Genomic DNA, 19,247 nt, shown 5'->3' with positions numbered 1-19,247 from the left:
GTCAGGCGAGTCAATGTACACTGCTCTCACGAGGACTTGGGCTGCAACACCTAACCTACCACTAACTTAAGGAGTGGTTGTACACCCAGGCTGAGAGCTGATCCACGTGGCAGGGTCATTGTCTTGGGTTCAGCTACAGCAGTCATTTTTTCTCCTTCTTAGTAGCTGGTGCAGTGCTGTGGTTTTGACTTTCAGCCTGGGAACGATGCTGATAACACCGATGTTTTTAGTTGTTGCTAAGTAATGTTTACTCCAACCAAGGACCTTCTGATTCTCATACTCTGCCAGGGAGGAGGGGAAGCCGGGAGGAAGCAGAGACAGGACACCTGACCCAAACTGGCCAAAGGGGTATTCCATACCATGGCACGTCATGCCCAGTATATAAACCAGGGGGAGTTACCTGGAAGGGCAGATCGCTGCTCAGGTCGGGCTGGGTATCGGTCGGTGGGTGGTTAGCAATTGTATCCTCTCCCCTTGTTATTTCACTAATCATTATTATCATTGGTGGTAGCAGTAGTGGTTTTGTATTATACTTTAGTTGTGGGACTGCTCTTATCTCAACCCGTGGGAGTTACATTCTTTTGATTCTCCTCCCCACCCCTCCGGGAGTGGGGGGAGGAAGAAAGGGGGGGACTGAGCAAGCAGCTGCGTGGTTCCGAGTTACCGGCTGGGCTTAAACCACGACAGTTCTTTGCCTACAGCACCCGGGATTCCCAGGCGGTCTCCCATCCAAGTACTAACCAAGCCCAACCCTGCTTAGCTTCCGAGCTCAGACGAGATCGGGTGTTTTCAAGGTGGTGTGGCCATAGGCTGTAGCTGAACCCAGGACAGTCATGCATTAATGGTTGGAAGATGAGCGTTTCACACCCTGCCCCAAAATGATGCCAGCAGAATACAGTGCATGTAGAGGTATTCCAGGCCTGGGCTCGTCTTCTCTTCTATTTTCTCCAGGGCAGGAGAGATCTATGACCTCTCATGGTAAATTCAGACCCAAGGTCATCCCTGAACGGGAGACTGGGCACAGGAGTGTGAGTATAATAAATACACATTTTTAATGCTGCCCCATCTAATTTGGAAATATGTAGGTTTTCGTGTTTACTTTTAACTTTTTTTTTTTATTTTGTATTTGCTTTTGCTAGGGTTTATTTGTCTGCATAGCACAGTTCCCCTTCACTGCCCAAGGTGAGGAAAATGCTAGCATCCCAGTGCCCAACTCCCACGCTTTGTTTAGGAACAAATGGAAGGATGTTTACTTACCTCAGCCTGCCTACCGTGATATTTTCATTAATATTTGGGTTTAATGAGCTAGGAAATCTGGGCCATTGTATGCTGGTGGATCTACTCATCCTTTCTTCAGCTAAATATGCTATCGGATAGCTTCCATGGAGATGAGCAACTGCTTCCTTTGAACTCATGAACCATCAAGATTCACTAATTTGCTTAGACCACCTGCTTGGCTAATATTACCACAGGCCTCTTGTTTTCTCTCTTAAGTGGTAAACAGAAACGTAGAGCGTGCCTAGATGTTGCTGTACGAGCTGCCCTGGCATGCCGGCAGTGGAGGCTGGCCAGGCCATGCCATCAGTTCTGCCCTGGCCAAATAATGACAGCCTGGATGCTGCAAACCCCACTAACAGCCTCTGCTTTTCACCCTGGGACTTGCAGCCCTGGAGAAATGCTGCAGCTGTATCTGTGAAAATCCCAAGGTTCCCCAGGAATTGCCATATCAGAATTATCCTGCTTCTCCACTGCCTCGTGTTTGTGTGGAGCTGGGGCATCTCTGCTCCTAGGACACAGCGTCTGCACATGAGATGCTCCATCCTTGGGGAAGGGAGGTGACCATGGAGGTGTTGATCGAGTTCCTCTGCCCCAGCACACAAACCCTGGCTTCCAGCCAGCTTGGAACCCTTCGGTCCCATTGATCTGCATGGGCACCCACCCCACAACGCACCTAGGGATGCAGCTGGGGACGCAGCAGGGTGTTTCTTCCATGGGTCACAGATATACTATTTTTAACTACCATAGAAACCTCCAAACATCACAGCATACGTTGCTACGTCAGGATTTCACTCCTCCACATCTGCTTCCTGGGGACACTAACGGGGCAACAGGTACTGTGGGTTTCTGAGTGGAGGATGATTATTTTGGGGTCTATTATCGGGCGGCTCTCAATGTCTCTGGGGGCACGGGACAGACCCTGTGGCTTCGGTCCATTTACTCTCGCTCATTCATGACTTCTGAATGTGGGGGGACACCATGTCTCACCAATCCACCTTGCAGAGGCCTGCATTTAATTTTTCATCCCTAAATATTGTGCTGTTACCACTTTAGATGTGCAAAATGCAAAACCTGAGAGGCGTTATCGGCAAAGCGAGCTTGGCAACCCTTAAATTAGCAACGTGCAAGTGCATTTAGTTCTGCCCGGAGCTCCTTGTTCTATTTACACCGATGGTTTAACAAGCCTTGCTCCGCATTCCCATGCAAGACATGCACACACAGATGGTGTATCCTTGCAGCTCGGCGGGCTGTCCCTCAGATGCCCGGACAGCGGGAGGACTGTCAGCACCGAGGTGTGAGGAAAGGGGCTCTTTGATGGATCATTTATTTGGATGGAGCTGGAGGATGAGGCAGATGGTTGGGTTTGTTGGCAGGGAACTCCGCTCCTGTTTGTTTAATTAGTCACCAGACATACTGAAAGCGAAAGCGTGTTATGTGCAAACTCATAAGCAGGGTGAGACGGACCATTTGCGCTTGACGTATAGGAAGCAACTTGGTGATCCTCATCCTGCAGTCCTGCTGCAGGAGCGATACTCCTGTGCATGGGACTGGGTATTCCTGGTGGTTTCAGGCCCCCTTCACCTTTTCCCCCAAAAAAGTAACAGGTTCAGCCATGTGTGTTGCTTTTTGTGAGCCAAAGGAGGCCCAATCCCGGAGTTTTCCTCTTTCCAGCACCCACCAGAGCACACGGCTGCTTTTGGAGAACGGCCTCACCATTGGAGGAGTTCGGCCTCTGGTTTGCCACGATCATATCCCGTCTCCCTCCTTCACCACCTCCTGACTCCTCTTATCGCCGAGCTTCCCTGTCCACAATGCAACAGGGACCAGGAAATGCTGCAACAGTTCCCTGAAGCACAAGCCATACTCAGACCGAACATTTGCCACACTCACAAATAAACCCACTTTACGCTTTTATTTGGGCTTTATAACGCGTTAGAGTCTGCTCAATATTCACTGTCTTCTTGCAAATGCTTATTCTTGGTTTTGGTCCTGCCTCCTCCCCCCCCCACCCCGAATTTCCCTTGGATATACCTATATCACTCATTCCTTGAATAGCAGGGAAATTGAAATAAAATAGAGTAGGATAGGATAGAAGAGAACAGAATGGAGTAGAATAGAAAAAATAAAATAAAATAAAATAAAATATCATCTGCAGGCGAAATCAATAGTCTGAAGCACAAATCCTGCCCTTTTTGGGCACCGTTGGTGCTCTCAGGCTTAAGCCGATCCATCCCCACCGACCGCTCCCCACATCCCCGGGGCAGCGTTTACCGCCGAGCACCCCGACATGCAAATACACCTAACCCAAATCAAATCACGTTTAAAACGTCCCTTTTTGCCGCTGCGGCACGCCGAAAGTAGCGTGTGTGTGTGTGCCCCCCCCAACAACGAACGCAGCGCTGCCATTACCCCGCGCTCCACTAGATGGTGGTTTCCTCCAGCGGGAAATCCGCCGCCGCCGCCGCCGCCGCCGCCGCCGCGCCCGGGCCCGCGGGTGGGGGGGCCGGGGCTCCCCACTCACCCTCCACCCGCCCCGCCCCTCACCGCGGGTCCCCCCCCGGCAACGGGAGAGGGGGGAGAGTTGTACCGTATTGCGAGGGGGTCACACCTGGCGGAGCGGGGGGGAAGTGGAGCGCGCGGCCCCCCGCCCCGCCCCCCATGACGTCATCGCTATGCAAATGAGCGGCATGTGGGGAGCGGGGGCTCGCGCGCCGCTGGGCTCAGTCTCTCGCCGCGGAGCCGCCGCCGCTCGCGTCCTGCGTGTCCCTTCCCCCCCTCCCCTCTCCCCTCTCCCCGCCATGGCACGGCCCCCCCCGGCGCCGCGCCGCCCTCCCCCGCGCCTCCGACGAGACAGGTGAGTGTCTCGGTGCGGAGGGGGGGGTCATGGGCTCATTCCTCCCCCTCCTTTAGCTGGGCTTTGCTGCAGTGGGGACACCCCCGGGTGCTGGGGGCTTCGGCGGGGTTGCTTGTGTCCCCCCCTCAATCGGGGTGCTGGATGCATGGGGGGGGTGTATGTTCCCCTCCCCATGCGGGTCTGTGTGCGTGGGGCGGGTGCTTACCCCGGGGTGCTGGATGCGTTGCGGGGGGGTGTTTATTCTCTCTCCCCGCCCGCCCTCGGGGTGGTGCTGGATGTTTTAGGGGGGCTTCTCCCCCCCTCCGGGTGCCGTGGGAGAGGGATTCCCTCTCTCCCCAGGGGCGGTGGGTGCATGGGGTGTGTTGCTTATCCCTCCCCACTCGGGTGCATGAGGGGGTTGCTTATGCGCTCCGGGGATGCCCCCCCACCTCCTCAAACCGGGCTGGGGGTGTCAGAGATCTGCTCCGTTGGGGGAGGGGGGAAAGGCGGGGGGGGGGGGCTGCCGTGCCAGGGCCGAGGGCCAGCCTTCCTCCTCCTCCTCCTCCTTCTGCTGTTCCCCCAGCCCCCCTGACGCCCCGCTCTCTGTTTCAGGTGTGAGGCCCCCGCCGCGTCGCCAGGGCAGCCCTGACCCTGACGCTGGGGTTTTCCTTAATTTTTTTTGCCTTTTTTTTCCTTTTTTTTTTTTTTTTTTTTTTTTTTTGGCCGCTCTCCCCTCTCCCTCCCTCCCGTGTCGCCATCAGGGAATCCAGCACCGCACCGAAGCCAGAAGAGAGGGAGCAAAACCCAACCCAGGCTGAAAGCTGCGTCCAAAACAAAACCCACCCTTTTTATTGCCGAGGAGATCTGTTGGTTTTTTTGTTGTTTATCTCCTAATTTCGATTATTGTTATTTTTCAACCCTGACCCGACGCGGAGAGGAGGAAGCGGCGTCGGGGCGGGGAGGCTCTCCCGGTTATTTATTCTGTGCCCCCGCAGAGGTGTCTCCTCCGGCCGCTGGCTCACCATGATGTTTCGAGACCAGGTCGGCGTGTTGGCCGGCTGGTTCAAGGGCTGGAACGAGTGCGAGCAGACTGTTGCGCTGCTCTCGCTGCTGAAACGCGTTAGCCGGACCCAAGCTCGCTTCCTCCAGCTCTGCCTGGAGCACTCCCTGGCAGACTGCACCGAGCTCCACATCCTCGAAGGGGAGGCCAACAACCCCGGTGAGTGTTACTTGCTGCAGCTCCTTCTCAAACGGCGCTCTCGTGCAGGCAGAATTAAATACAAAACCACGCAAAACCCACCCAAAAAACGCACCCAGGGGAAGAGGTCGGGAGCGAGGGCTCCCCAGCCTGACTGCGTTTGCAGCTTCTCTCCTTACATTTTTGTTTTTCAAACGGCTGATGGCTGATTTCAGTTTGATTTTTCACAGCAAACTACTCTGGTCTATGGCGTGGTGTAACTACGGTAGCATGAATGATTGGAGGGCTTTTTCTCTTCCCTCTCCCCGCTTCCCCCCCCCCTTCCTCCTTCCATGCAGTTTCCTGTGAAATAAGTAAGTCAGGTCACGTAGAGTCTGGATTTTCTAGGCTTCTTTTGGACAACGTGGCTTGCTTTGCTTTCCGCAACATGCAGAAGCAGCCCATCGCTACCTTAGGCGAACTGTTATTTTTTAAAGGTTTGGGCAGCTGGGTTATACTATTTTTATTATTTTTGTTTTTTTTGAAATGTGGCAATTCCTATTTCATCATTCAGATCCTGTTTGGATGCATTTTTTTCCTGCAGCTCTGAATACTCCCTTGTGTTTCAGTGGAGCTCTAAGAAAATGCGAGTAGCCTGCTCTGTGTTACTGAGCATACGGGGTGCGTTACAGAGAACGTGCGTGGCTACCAAAGTGCATTTCGGATTTATTTATACCCCATTACAAGTGACTCAACTCCGCAGAAGTAATTGGAGTTGGAACAGGATGAAAATGGCACGAGGGATGTGCGAATGGCGCTGTGTGCTAACGCGTTTGTTTATGGGTGTGCGTGCACTGCAAACATGTATGTTCCCAAGTGTGTGTGCGCAGATGTACGTGGGGATGCCAGCTGATTTAAGCAGAGTTTCTGAAATGCTTAAATGAAAGTAGGGAAGGCAGAATCTGTCTGGAATGCATAGTTCTGTTTCCCCAACCCCTCCAAACAAAACAGCAGCAAAAACCAGCACAGCAACCCCCCATCCCTGTTGCAAAGCATCCCTTTTGTTTAAAACCCTGGAGGGGGTGGGAGGGGGGTGCCGGGAGTTTTCACTTTTGGTTTGTGTGTGTGGAAGCAGTGCCAGGGAGCATTTTGCGATAGGTGGAAATCTGGTGGGTTTGGAAATCTTGCGGGCTGTCGGCGTCCGGATCCCGAGCGGAGTCCCGGATCCTGAGCAGAGCCCCCGGTGTGGATGGGGCGGGAGGAATGCAGGGTCCTTCTCCAGCTGTTCCTTATTAGAGCTCTGAGCCGGCAGGATTTGGCAGCTGCCTCTGCTGCCATTTGATGACAAGGTCCAGCGCAGTGCCGTGTTCCACTGAGGACAGATTTAAGTCCTTCTGCAGGAAACCAAGCCGGGGGCTGCGCTGTCGTGAAGGGATCGGGGCTGGCTACGGGGGAGCAAGGCTGGAATTGGCCGTTCCCTTATATAGCTCGCAGGAATGAGAAGGAGGAATGCTGCCGAGTGTGTCTGGGTGCAATACTGCTGGTTTTATAAACAGCTGAAGGGCCAAACCTCATCCATTTGGGTGGGGAGGCCCCCGGGGGGGACAGGGAGGGAGCATGCTCTCTAAACTCAACTGCTCCGGGATAAATATGCAGCCTCCCATGCTGGCCTTAGCACAGGCTTGCTGCAGTTCCCGCTGCAAGTCGGTGTGAGCAGTCCATTTTAAATTTTGTATTTTTTTTATCAGGATTGTGATTTTTTTCATTCATGTTGTGGTTTTTTGCAGTAGCCGCGTCCCCTAGGTTGGTCAGGTCATTAGAGGGGGTGATTTATCTGCTGACCACAGAAAAGATGAATTGTGAAGGGAAACAGTGTCTTGAAGTCTTCCTAGATATGAAGTCATGTATGGCTGCGTGCGTGATGGCATTTGCTCTGTGTAAGCCAGGGTGGAAACCAGGGGTTGGGCCCTTCCCATCTCCATTCGCGCGAGCAATCCCTGCTTGCCCCTGTAATCCCACTGACCTTGGTTGGCACAAGGATTTCTCCTTGCAAGCAAAGCTCGGTATCCAGCCTCCTGCCTGTCCCTTAGTGTGTTTACAGAGCTGCCTGCACTTTCCCTGATGTTTCTTCCAAAAATCAGCTGTTCCTCCAGGGTGTTTGTAACTCTGATAGCAAAACCTGGGTCTGTTGGATTGTTCTTTCTCGCCAGACACCCCTCTGTATGGCTTTCCCATGGGATGGTCGTATCCATGCATCCTGCGGAGCAGGACATGCTTTTCTGAGCTGGGCAGTCCTGTTGCAGTGGAGGGAAACGTAGCTGAGATTTGAAACCAAGAACTATCAGAAAAACTGGTTTTGTCTCCAGTGTTAACACTTCCTTCTTGTTAAAACCACCTGTATTTCTTAAATTGCTCCTATTTGGCACCTGTTTTGCAGCCTGGCATTTGTTGCTTGCCTGGCAATGGCATCACACCAAGTTGTTCTGGAAAGCAGAGGCATCATCTAACCTTGTGTTACTCTTCACTGTTTTTATCCTGTTGTTTGCGTAACTGATTTGGGCTTGATTCCCTCCCAGGCTGGGGGCTGAGGTGGCTTGTGTTACATTTTCCTGGAGTTTGCTGACTTGGAAATGGTGGTTCCCTGCTTGTAGGTGCCCCACCAGCGTCCTTGTAGATGTTGGAGATGCAGCAGTGGTGGTGTTCAAGGGACTGTGGAGTGACAGGGTTGTGCAACCTGAACGGGATGTAGGAGCTGATTGTAAGATGTGAAGTCTTCACCTTCAATGAAGAATGGATGAAATGTTCTGTCTGGCAAGGGGTGTCACCATGACTTAAGCAACAACAGTCTGAATGCAACGTGCTGGTCTGATGTGCTGGAGGAAGTGTCCAGATTGACTTAACAGTGGGTTAGGCGAGTTGTTTTGTGTGTGCAGGACCTGTTGCTTGCCCCAGCCCTGTTAGGGCAGTGGGAAGGCTTGAATGTGTCACTAGTTCTCAGCCGTTAGAAGGAGGTAGCAACTCTGCTGTGTTCTTTGGTGGATGGGCGCCATCATTAGCAGTATCATTACCAACGAATGAGGTCAGGAGTGGGCCCAAAAGGAGTGTGAAATCCTGACTGGCTGGTGGAGCTGGGCTCATGAGCCATCAGGTGTGTGTGGACCAGGCATGGAGGAGAACTCTGAATAAAGGTGTCCAGCTTGTTTCTTGCCTGGTAGACTCCACACGAGAGGTCTGCTGTATGGCAGATGAGATGGGAAAACCTCAAGGAAGAAAAATAACTCTTTTTAGCAGTTAATTGACATGGAGAAGCAAGTATATTTATTTTGAAAGAGTTCCATCTTATTTTTTTCCAAGTGCGATGCTATTTTTGATAATGATAGCCCTCCTCATTAGCATGGAAAACCCAGTGTGGTTCTGGCGTGAACCCTCAAAAAGCCCTGAGGACCCTCGTGCTTCTGTGGTTCTTTGAATACCTGCTCAAGCTTGGAGGGGTGGATATAACCACATTGCCGCCCTCAGATGAGAGGCATCTTGCAGAAATCTACACTGGTGTCTCAGAGCACGCTGGGGATGTGGTGACCACACATGGTATGTGGGGCTGTGCAGATGGCTACAAGACTACCTGCAGTCTGTAGTGCACTTAAAGGTGTTGCTTGATTATAAAGTTAAAACAGAAGTGAGAAGCAAATATGGGAGGAAATCTATGTATGTTTCTTCATTAGGTGAAGTGTACAGCTTGTAGATATTCTATGTGGTGGCTATGAGTAGCCTCACAGAGCTTTAATGGTTTAACTGGTGAAGAATGTGGGTTGCTGCTAATTCAGTTTGAGCACGAATGGCTTGGCCTGCCATGCATGGAGAAGAATATGGAAACCATATTATCCCTGCACAGAAATAGAAGTTTCAGGTATTACATAGTGCTATTTAAAAGCCTGCTATAACTTCCTTCCAGCCTGGCCTCGCTGGGCAGCTTCGGTCCCAGCTGCTCGGAGCTGTCAAGACATGGCGACCTTCTCCAAGCCACCAGTAAAGGTCAGGCAGGAGCACAATGTGCCCTGTGGTGGGAGCAGAACCCATGCTGCTCCTGTGCCTGCCGGCTGGGCCTGAGACACGAGGGGCACCAGGCATGGCCACCCTGCAGGATACAGACCCCATGAGGAGATGTGGGGCTGCTGTATCCCTGAAATGTGGTCCATAGGCTCTTGGCATTGAGTGCAGGATGTGCTCCTGATCTCACCTGCTTGGGCATCCCCACTCTGATGGCCAGAGGTGTGATGAAAGCTTTTTGCTGGAGTAGTCCCACATCCAGTCCCACTAGCCCTGGCTTGGGAGCTGCTGTGGCTTCCTCACTCCTGCAGTCTCTGCTGGTTGACAGAAATGCCTGAAGTCTCCTGCGGGTCCTCTGGACATCCGGACACCCAGCTGCACTGATAATAGCAGAGTGACAGCTTTAAGCTCCTGGTCTTGAAGCTTTCTTTGCCCTGTGCACAGGACATTAACTGCTTCACATGTTAAGGCCAAAATCTTTATTTCATTTTGGCAGGTTGTCAAGTTTTACAATGAGAGCATCAAAATGACCTAGATTTCTTGTCTTGGGAAGGAATGGCGGGAGGAAGAGACAAGGGTTGCAGAGAGCTGTAATGTCTTTAATTAGACCAAGTGATGCAGCTGGAAAAAATGGCCAAGCATGAAGGTGCACCAGCTCAAAGGAGGGCTTGTGTGGTTGTGGTTCTCTCTTTTTTTCTTTCCCCAACTGTACCAGCTTGTCTATTAAAAGGTATTACATGTTCCTGCAGGCCTCACTTCTTATATGCTTGGGTCGTTGTGGCTCCAGCCCTGTGACTGTTGCTGCCACCCTGGCTGCAGATAGTCTCCCAGCATATTGGGAAGCTGCCACTCCTCCACCATGCAAATTTTGCAGTTTGTCCCCAGTGGCCTCCACTGATGGAATAACCATCCCAGTGCCCAGTTTGAAGGTGGTTCCCAGTTTTTTTCTTTATTTTTCTTGGCTTGACAGTGCATTGCAATGCTGAGCTGTAGCCTAAGTGCCCCTGAGCTGTGTGAGAGCTGGGGTATCCCATGGCGGGGACCGGAGGGACAAGTAGGCATCTCGGGAGGAGGATGATTGGATGAGGAGCTAATCCCTGTGCCCGGTGAGAGCAGTAGGAAGTTCTGAGTGCAGTGCTGGACACTGGCATCCTGTGGTCTCTCTCCACACTGTCCCTGCCTGGAGAGGGGTATGAGCAGCCCTGCCAGCTCTGCGCATTAAAAATAATGAACTGGGACTCTTAAATGGAGAGATAGGCTGAGCTGTTGGACACTGGTTTCTTCTAATCTGCATGCTGTTGCTTGAGCTGCTGCCATGCATTTTGTCCAGGTTTTGTTTGTGAACTGGAGGGCTAAAAGCTATCTGCGCTGTGTTTTTTGGAGAACGGCAAGGGGATGGATGTAGCGGTACAGAGCAATGTTAGCCAGGGGCTTTTAGCAAGGCTACACACCCAATATTCTCTTGCAATCGAAAGATATTTTTATTTTTAAAGATGCTTTTCAGAGTAGCTGTGGGAAGCACTGCAGGCTAGTGTTTAGCTCACACTGGCCCTGGCTGGAGGCAGGCCTGTGGCGCAGCGTGAAGAAGGCTCCCCTTTGCTCTTGCCCTGCTGCCGGAACCTAGAGGAGACGCCTCTGGGCTTGTGCTTAACTCTTCTGTATCTTCTCCTGTTTGCTTGGAAATGCCTTCCCTCGCGGTTCCTGGCACGCATCCCTTGCAGTCGGAGGAGGAGGGAGAAGCTCCCCATGGCTCCCTCCCAAAGCACCAACAGTACGAATGGCGAGGTCTCCTCTGCTCTGCTGGATTGATGCTGGTGTTCCTTTTCCCAAAGGGCAGATCTTGCTGGGGGAAACTGTTTTTAGGTAGCAGTGCTTAAAACGGGACGGAGGGAGGAATAAGTTAACTAATGAGAGCAGTGTTGTTTGCTGCCTGGAGCATCATGTGGTACAAGCGGGTCTGCCCATAGTGGGCTGCTTTCTCCTAGAGAGTTTTGCATGCTTTGTAGTGTCCTTCTAACCATTTTGTCATATAATGCAGGCCTCAGCGAGAGGCCTGATGCCAGGGTTAATTTCCCCGCTGGATACAGTTGCGGGAAAAAACCCACTGATGTGCATGTAAAAGATGCAGAGATCACTTAATGCATTGTCAGACCTGAGAAGGAGTTCTCTGCCTGGACCAGCTTGTTGTCCCCACAACAGTGAGTGCAGGGAGGTTGTGCGTGAAGGGGAGGAACCGCGTGGGGCATTGCAGACAATGTGTTGTAGTCATCAACCTGCCAAAATACAGATTGATGGGAGAGGTCAACGATAGCTTTAGATCAGGAGCTGAATAAGAACCAACTGTAGAGCATCAAGTAAAATAATCTAATTTGCGAATACACTTATCTTCAAATGAGATTAAGTGGACAAAGGGGGAACGTGCTTTCCTCGTAGCTTTGGCTGTTGCCAGTGGATGATCATCTGCACAGTTACATCCTTTGGTGTGCTGGACCTCGACATCTGAATGAAGCTGTGTGCCTGGCTTGCCACTTAGATTTTACATGTTTGCATTTGGGTTGGTTACTTTTAAAACAGTTGATGCTATGGTCAGCCAGAATTTCCTTGAAGCAGTTGGTGAAGGTTTCTGTGGGCTGGCTCAATCACCCATCTCCTACAGTTCTTGAGCTTTGGCCTTTCTTTTTCTCATCTTCCATTGAAAAACACCTTTGCTTTCATGGGCCACAAATTAAATAACTTTTTACCAAGCTGGGAGTTATGTTTGTGGTCAGCGTAACTGAAATAGTAGTTAGTGTGAACACTTGCTTTATTTTAAGATGCATTCGTCAGTGCTTTAGATCTCCAGCTTCATGCTTGTGTCTAATGTTACTGCAGATAACTGTTTGGAGAAAGGGCACCCCTCGCGCTACGGCTGCATCCAAACCCAAGGAGTCATTGCTGACAGCTCCTCGGGATTGGATTCATCGGATGGAGCTGATGTACTGCAGTTTGGGCTTACCACCTGATCACCCCAGTCTTCTCCCCACTTCTTGCATGGTGCCAAGTGAGTGTCGGAGCCCATGGCAAAGCATAAGTCATCATGTTTGAAACCCTTTCCATCCACAGAAATGCGGGAGTGGGGCTTGACACCAAGGATTTCAGCTGGGATGAACCATTACATGAACTGTGTGCATGTGCCCCTTGCATTTTCTTCCTATTTTCACTGAATAAACAAGGCCATTACTATTTTACTAACTCTTGGTTACACAGGAGCTGTTAAGGTATCTAAAAGAGGCTGCAGGCCCTCGTACAGGGGATGCACGGGCTTGCATGCTCACCCCTTTTCTCTTGAAAAATGATGTGCTTATCTTTGCAGTGCTCTGGTCCTAAGGAGGAGACCCAGAGATTTGCAGAGGTCACTGCTGAGTGTGAGCTTGGCAATGGCAAACAGCCAAACCAGTGGCTTTCCATGTTGGCCCCAGTAATTACAAATGAAGCGGAGTGAGCAGATCCGTTCCTGACTTTCTGCGTGTGCGCCGCTTCCTCTTCTGCAACAGATGTGTTAAGTAGAAGGGCAGGATCTCATCAAAACAAGGCTGGGATTGCTTCCCTGTTGTAGAAGGAGATGTTGGCTTTTCTTTGGAAGGGATTTTACGGGCAGAGGGAGTTGCGTTTCTGGTGCATGGAGATTCCAAGCTGGGTTTCTTTCCCAGAGCAGAGAGCTGGGCTTGGTTTCACCCATTGTGTGATGGCCGTGCAATTCGGTCTGCTCCGATTCTGAGTAAAGAGCAGAAAATGAGCCTGGTCAGCATGGGAAAACCAGTTCTGGAGGCAGCAACCGCGTTTGCTTTGTACGTGGCAGGTGTTAACTGTGTGTAGCCGGTGCTTGGGCTTTTACTAGCCTTTCTGTGCAGGAGGCAAGCCCGTCTGTCTAAGGCAAGAGGAGATGCAAGCGAAGGATTTATCAGCGTTGATGCCTGGTTCACAGTTTGCAGTTTTACTTGTGTGTTTGCATGTGGTGATTCCGTGGCATGGTTGTATCAAAGATTTTGGTGAAGGTGTCTGAGTTGTAGCATGTTTTTTTGGATGAGGCTCTGTGCTTGCAGAGCTGTGCGGACATGTGGTAGAGCACCTCCTCTAGAGCTTCCTGGGCTCAGGGCTCCTGTCTGGCACAAGCAAAGGCTTTGCTTGCTGGTGAAGTATGTAGATTTCCAATCTCTGAGTTGAAGCCAGGGTGACAACCATGTACTTTGCTACTCTTAATAATGGCTGCTGCCCTTTGTAGACTTTTCAGAGCTCTAATGCAGAAAACTTTCTCCTATTATATAAAAATAAGCCACGGGGCAGAAAGACTTTCTCCTGTGAGCACTACCACACTTCAGCAAACTCGTGGTGGTTTTGTGTTGTGAGCATGGGACTTCTTGTTACGGGAGATACAGATGAATAGTACTGGTGGCCCTGTTGCACCAAGGGCTGAGCCAGCTTTTGCCGCAATCCCGGCAAGTCTTCCTTGAGGTTTGAGGGAGCTGGACATGGCCCAGTGTGTTGAACTATCATGCCTGAAGATATTATTTTACTTAAAGTAATATTAATCTTGTGAGTGTCATCTGCAGGATTCGGCAGCTTTGCTCTGCACTTTGCTTTTGAGCAAGGCAGCCCTGGAGTGGAAGCACGGGGCGCTTTAAAAAGCTTTTTTTCTGTTACTGATCCTCACAAGTAATTAGTTCCAGATTTCTCTTTTTCTTTTCTTGCCTTTTTTTTTTTTTTTTTTTTGATAAAACTTATTTCAGACAAACCACAAACCTGCCTTACTTTTAACCAGTTATTTCTCCTGCTCCTTGCCTATGTTTTTGCCTGGTGGGGATATGGGCATGTGTTGTGTTTGGAGTTTTAATTGTTGTTATAATTCAGTGGGTGGATAAAACAGCATTTGACCAGGTTTAGCTTGCAATGTTTTAAAACTCTCTTTCCATGCCACTGCATTCTTTTTCTTGTTATCAATGTTTTCAAAGAAAAACCCCCGAACCCACAGATCAGTTCTTCTGATTTTTCAGGTCCTCAGGTTTTTCCTATTGTCCCCTTCTCTCTGCCCCCTGTCTGTAATGGGAAGTGAAGAAGGAAGAAAACCAGGATAGAAATGTGGAGGAAAAAAACCCCACAACTTTTGTTGTGGAGAAACTTGGCTGATCTGATGTTTGCAAGGAGAACATAGTGTTTCTGCAGCAGCTGTGGTCTATGCTCACTCATTTCCCTTGTTTTGATAGTTTTCCTGTTGGGATATTCCCCTTGTTTCTCATGCAGCATACATCAGTGTGATTTTTCTGCCTTTTTTTTTCCTGTCTGTTCCCCTGTGTGTTCAAATTGTTCATGGGCTCAACTTGGTTCTGGTAGCTGTATTTCTTTTAAGTCTTACAATTCCAAAGTAGTCGATTATTAAAAAAACCCAAAAAAACCAACCAACAAAGTCCTCAGGCTATTTCCCTCCAGATAATGCGAATGTAGATGAAATTTTGAGTTATAACTACCTGAGTGACCTTTTAAGATAAGAATTGTTACTGACTGGCGGTATTATGTTAAACTGATAAGAATTCTTTTAAAAAGGGAAAGGGGAAAGAGAAAAAAAACCCAACAAACCCTTCAGTAACCACAACAACTTACTCAGCAATGCATAGGCAGCACACGGCTCCTTCCTGACGCTGGTGCTGGAGTCTTGAGGATGGCCCCATGGGGATCCCATCCACCAGCCCCTTGGGGGGGGACCTGGTAAACCTCCCTGGTGCTGCAAGTTGGTGCTGTGAGGAGGGATGCCTCAGGTTACTTGGCTGCTACTGTTGCTGTCAGCCCCCTAATTTTCATCATCTGTAGGGATTTCTGGTCAGAGAGTTGTGCTGGGGCTCAGTCCTGTGCTGGTGAGTCTGGTACTTTGGTTTTGAGTGTGGTGGGAGGGATGGGTGCAAGGGGTGAAGGTGCTGGGAGCAGGAAGGATGCTTTTGGAGGAGAAAGGAGGATGCTTTTGATCATCTTTACTTAAGAAATGAGGAACTGGGCAAGGAAGGTTCTTCCTTACTGTTACTGTGATAGCACAGCACAGCACTTGGAGCTCCATGTGGAGCTGAGTCCCATCTCTATTCCCCGGCAGAAGTGCCAGCTCCTGTTTCAGGTTATTCTAACAGAGTCGGGAGTCTGCTGTGGACGTACATATACTTAAAGCCTTCCTTTGCCTAGCTGAGCCCTGGTTGGCGTGTTTGCATGTGCTGTTCTTGGGGGTGCTGTCAATGTAAAGCAGAATTCACACTTTTGCCATGGGCTTGGTTACTTTGTGTTATCAGGGGTTGCCACTGAGATTATTAGAGCCAAAGAAAACTGATGGTGAGCAATTGATGTTCTTTCTATAATTACTACCATCTTCTTCCCCTATCCCTTTGCACTTGTATAACCTGCATGGTCCCAGATTTCAAGGAACGTGTGTGTCCACGCTCATGGCTCGCAGGTGGGGGGTGAGCCTAAAGGTGGTCAAGCAAGAAGCAGCAGCTTGGAAAGCACAGAAACCCAGGAGGTTTTAAAGGAGAGGGATAGACTTGATACACCAAAAAATACTCTAAATGTTTTAGAATTGGGCCTAGGGAAAAAATGTTTATACATACAAGTAGAAGAGGCAAAGGTGTGCAGCAGTGTTTTCAGGAAATCAGTTACTTAAACCTGCTCAGTTAAAAGAGTCATTGAGGCAGCATGAATTCTTTTAACGATAGCTCTTAGCACTGTGTAAAGGTGTCTTCTTGGGCTGTGCATGCTAACCTTTCATCACGTTATTCTGAAGCAGTCAGTTGGATGCTGAATGCTTTTTGTAGCCGATGTCAAATCTCGGTGAGCCGGAGAGCCTGTATAAATAAAGGTGTCTACTTGTATTCAGGCATACATGGATAATAGCTGCTGTAATTCAGCTGGCCAGCTCGGCTACCTGGCTTTTATAAATGACTGATGAGAGATTCCACTGAGAATGAGTTATTTAAAGGGATGGAGCTGCTAGAAGTGGTTTCTGTACTAATAAGTGTAGCTAGTCTCTATCCCTGGGACAGATGGCCAACGTTGCCCCCCTTCCACTGATGTCCTGGGTTTATATTTCGCACAAAGCAAATGGTGCATTAATCAAACTTCTCTGTTGCTGTTAGATTGTAGGGCTCTGCATTAGTTTTTTGCAAGCTGCACTTGAATCTTTCAGTTTGTCATCTTTTTTTGTTTTTTCTCCCTCCCCCCCCTTTTTTTTTTTTTTACGGGAGTGGGTAAACACTCGGAGATCTCTCTGGACAAGCCACAGCAGCTGGAGGATACTGGTTTCTCTATGGAGTGGAGGAATTTCATCAGAGGAGCTATTGTTTGACTGTGTTCTCAGCATTTTGGCAACTGTTCTTTAGATTAACCCTACAGAAAGGGAAGGGTGCTCTTTGCTGGCTCTGAAATAATTGCAAAAATGTGGGCAGATGCTTTTGCATTGTTATAAGTTGATACTGGTTGGTAGTGGGGAAACATGGTGTGGGATTAAGCAGTGAAGAAGCCCAAGTGCTTTAAATCCCTCCTAAAGCCAAACTGGATGTGAGCATTGATGTTCAGTTGTTTTCTGTTTTTAAAATAGAAATAGTTCATGTTTTGCTCCCCCTACCCTGAGCAGTTGATAATCTCAGTGTGTAATACCTGGGGGTCCTGCCACCCAAGGGGCACAGAGCCTGGTCGTTGCTGCAGCCCAGCCCTGCTGAGGCTTTGGGCTTCCCATGCCCTGGCTTAGATATGGCAGGTGGGGAAGGAAACCCTCCTGTAGCTCTGAAATGTTTGTGCCTGAGCTACCTGTGTGCAGGGCCCTTTTAATCTTTATTTATCCTTATCCTGCAGCTTGAGTCTTGGCAGAGCTGTTTAACATTGCTGTATATTCACGTGAGGTGTTCCCCAGCCCTTTCTCTATTTGCATCCCCTGCAGGAAACATCTCAGCAGAATGTGCCTTCTCTTGGGTGACTTGTTTGCTTATTTTCTTTTTTTTTTTTTTTTTTTTTTTTAAATTTAAAGAAAAAAATAAAAAAAAGGTTGCTAAAGCTTTTCCCAGGAGACAGCACTTCTGAGTGACTTCTTGCATTCCTGGGCTCTTGTCCCTGTCCTGCGTGGGAGAGCAGCGCTGTCCCTGTGTGCAGCTGGTGCTTGCATGCTGGATCCTTTTCGGTCTCCGCCAGCACCGTTCAGGCTTGGACCCCTCTGCCCATACCCAACTGCAATGTAAGAGTCCCACTTTGAGGATGAGGACAAAGAGGGATGTAGTCTGCTGCTTGATGAAACACCCTGCTGAAGTCAGTGATACTTTTATCTAGGTTTAATTCCAGTGGATGAGTCCTGCTCGCTGGTGAAACAGGTAGAAAAAAACCCCTAAACTTCTTGAGGTTTTGAATGTAATTATTCTGAGTTTATCCTGCTGAATTTGGCCTCCTGGCACTGGTGGAAAATCGGAACAACCCCTCTAATCCTGCTAGGACCACCGAATCTGGCTGCAATCTCCTCCATCTGGAGGAAACACTTTGTGATACTGAATCTCTGTTTTCTGTGAAGGCAAATCAACATAGTCTTGAGTTAACAAATAGATAGTGCTGGCGAAAGCTGTTGGGGAGTAGGGGAGGCAGTGTAGGATGGTGTGGCTCCAGAGAGGCAGAGCTCCGTGCTGTAAACTTGCCCGGCTGCAAAAGCTTGGCACAGTGCACCTTTCTTTACTGGGCACATGGCTCTTAGATGGTCCAGGCTTGGTAGAAATAGGGATGATGTGCAGATGTTGAGCCCTGGATGCAGAGCTGCAGCTGTATCTTGTCCTGCGGTCCCACTGGCTGTGAGCTGCATGCTTGGGCTTTGCTTCCTATGGTCCCTTTGCTACTGGTGAAAGCCCAGGACTGTGACTCTGAGCAGTGCTCACAGCAGAGTTAAGATAGCGCCCACCTTACCTGGGGCTTTGCACAGACAATTGGTGGTTCAGGATGAATTTTGCTTTTCTAGTTGGTATGAGCTTGTGTATGAGGGTGGCAGTGTCTGGTTTACCAGGGTGATAAAATCTGCTGATGGTGGATAGTGAAGAATCCATGTAATGGGTTAGGAGGTGGCTTGAGAGAGCCAGACCGGTGTAAATCCAGAGGGGGCGAGTAGTTCCCATGCACCAAGGGGCAGTATGAAGTCACTGTGGACGAGAAGTTGCATGGTAGCCTGGGATCTTGCCTGTTCATCCTTTGCTGAGTGTAAGGACGTGTTGCCCATACATGATGTGGTGTGCTCCCTTGTAGGGGACCAGGAGCAGAAAGAGGAGCCCAGGAGCTGTGACTGTGTGGTGATGAAGCTCCTCATTTACTGTGCAGCAACTTCTTCCTCTGCCAATGCCTGCAGAGCTGAATTCATCTCCCAGCTCCATTAGTTGCAAGCTCTGCAAAACATAATTGAGTTGGTTTTTGATTTTGGGTTTTGGTTGGGTTTTTTTTTCCCAATCTGATGTGCATATTTTGGTTCACTTTACCCATACAGTTACACTTTGCTTTATTGTACACAAAGAGATTAAAAATGCATCTGGCAGAGAGGATTGAAAACTAATAATCTGGCTGTTAAGAAGCATGCGATGTTTTAGGATTTCCTTCCTAGGTGTAACATAAGCAAATGTGATCCTTTGTAGCTGAAATTTTCATAGGGAGAGCTCATTAAATCTAGTGTGATTGTTCAAGTAAATGAGAAATGAATTAATTTAAAATGCAAGACTAAATCCTACCACATTAAAGCAGTAGTCATGATTTAAGAGCTTGATTTTGGTTTGTTTTGTTGGGTTTTGTTTTGATTGTTTTTTTGTATGTGAACCTGGAGCAATAAGGTTGCTTTACCTTTCAAAGGATTTAACAAGTCCCTCTAATTTTCTTTTAATGTTGCACTGC

General features: G+C 49.3%; 1 protein-coding gene and 1 non-coding gene across 5 annotated transcripts in view; one reads left to right on the top strand and one right to left on the bottom strand.

Annotated features, from left to right (window-relative positions):
• Nucleotides 1–692: 692 nt before the first annotated feature.
• Nucleotides 693–811, bottom strand: LOC115607768. The gene has a single exon (XR_003991334.1). It is a non-coding gene; the product is annotated as a 5S ribosomal RNA (ribosomal RNA).
• A 3,156-nt stretch (nt 812–3,967) lies between these two features.
• Nucleotides 3,968–19,247, top strand: part of SAMD4A (sterile alpha motif domain containing 4A) — a 104,514-nt gene continuing 89,234 nt past the window's right edge. For 3 of the 4 annotated variants that reach the window (XM_030483778.1, XM_030483779.1, XM_030483777.1), the window contains exons 1-2: nt 3,968–4,132; nt 4,724–5,330. In XM_030483778.1, the coding sequence (XP_030339638.1) occupies nt 5,135–5,330 (196 nt within the window). In that variant the 5' untranslated portion in view covers nt 3,968–4,132; nt 4,724–5,134. The remainder of the gene's footprint in view (nt 4,133–4,723; nt 5,331–19,247) is intronic. The other variant, XM_030483780.2, reaches the window with a different exon arrangement.

Source organism: Strigops habroptila, chromosome 4, assembly GCF_004027225.2.
Source record: "Strigops habroptila isolate Jane chromosome 4, bStrHab1.2.pri, whole genome shotgun sequence".
NCBI classification, from domain to species: domain Eukaryota; kingdom Metazoa; phylum Chordata; class Aves; order Psittaciformes; family Psittacidae; genus Strigops; species Strigops habroptila.
Note: the sequence above shows the minus strand (reverse complement) of the source record. Positions and strands in the feature narration are given on the sequence as shown.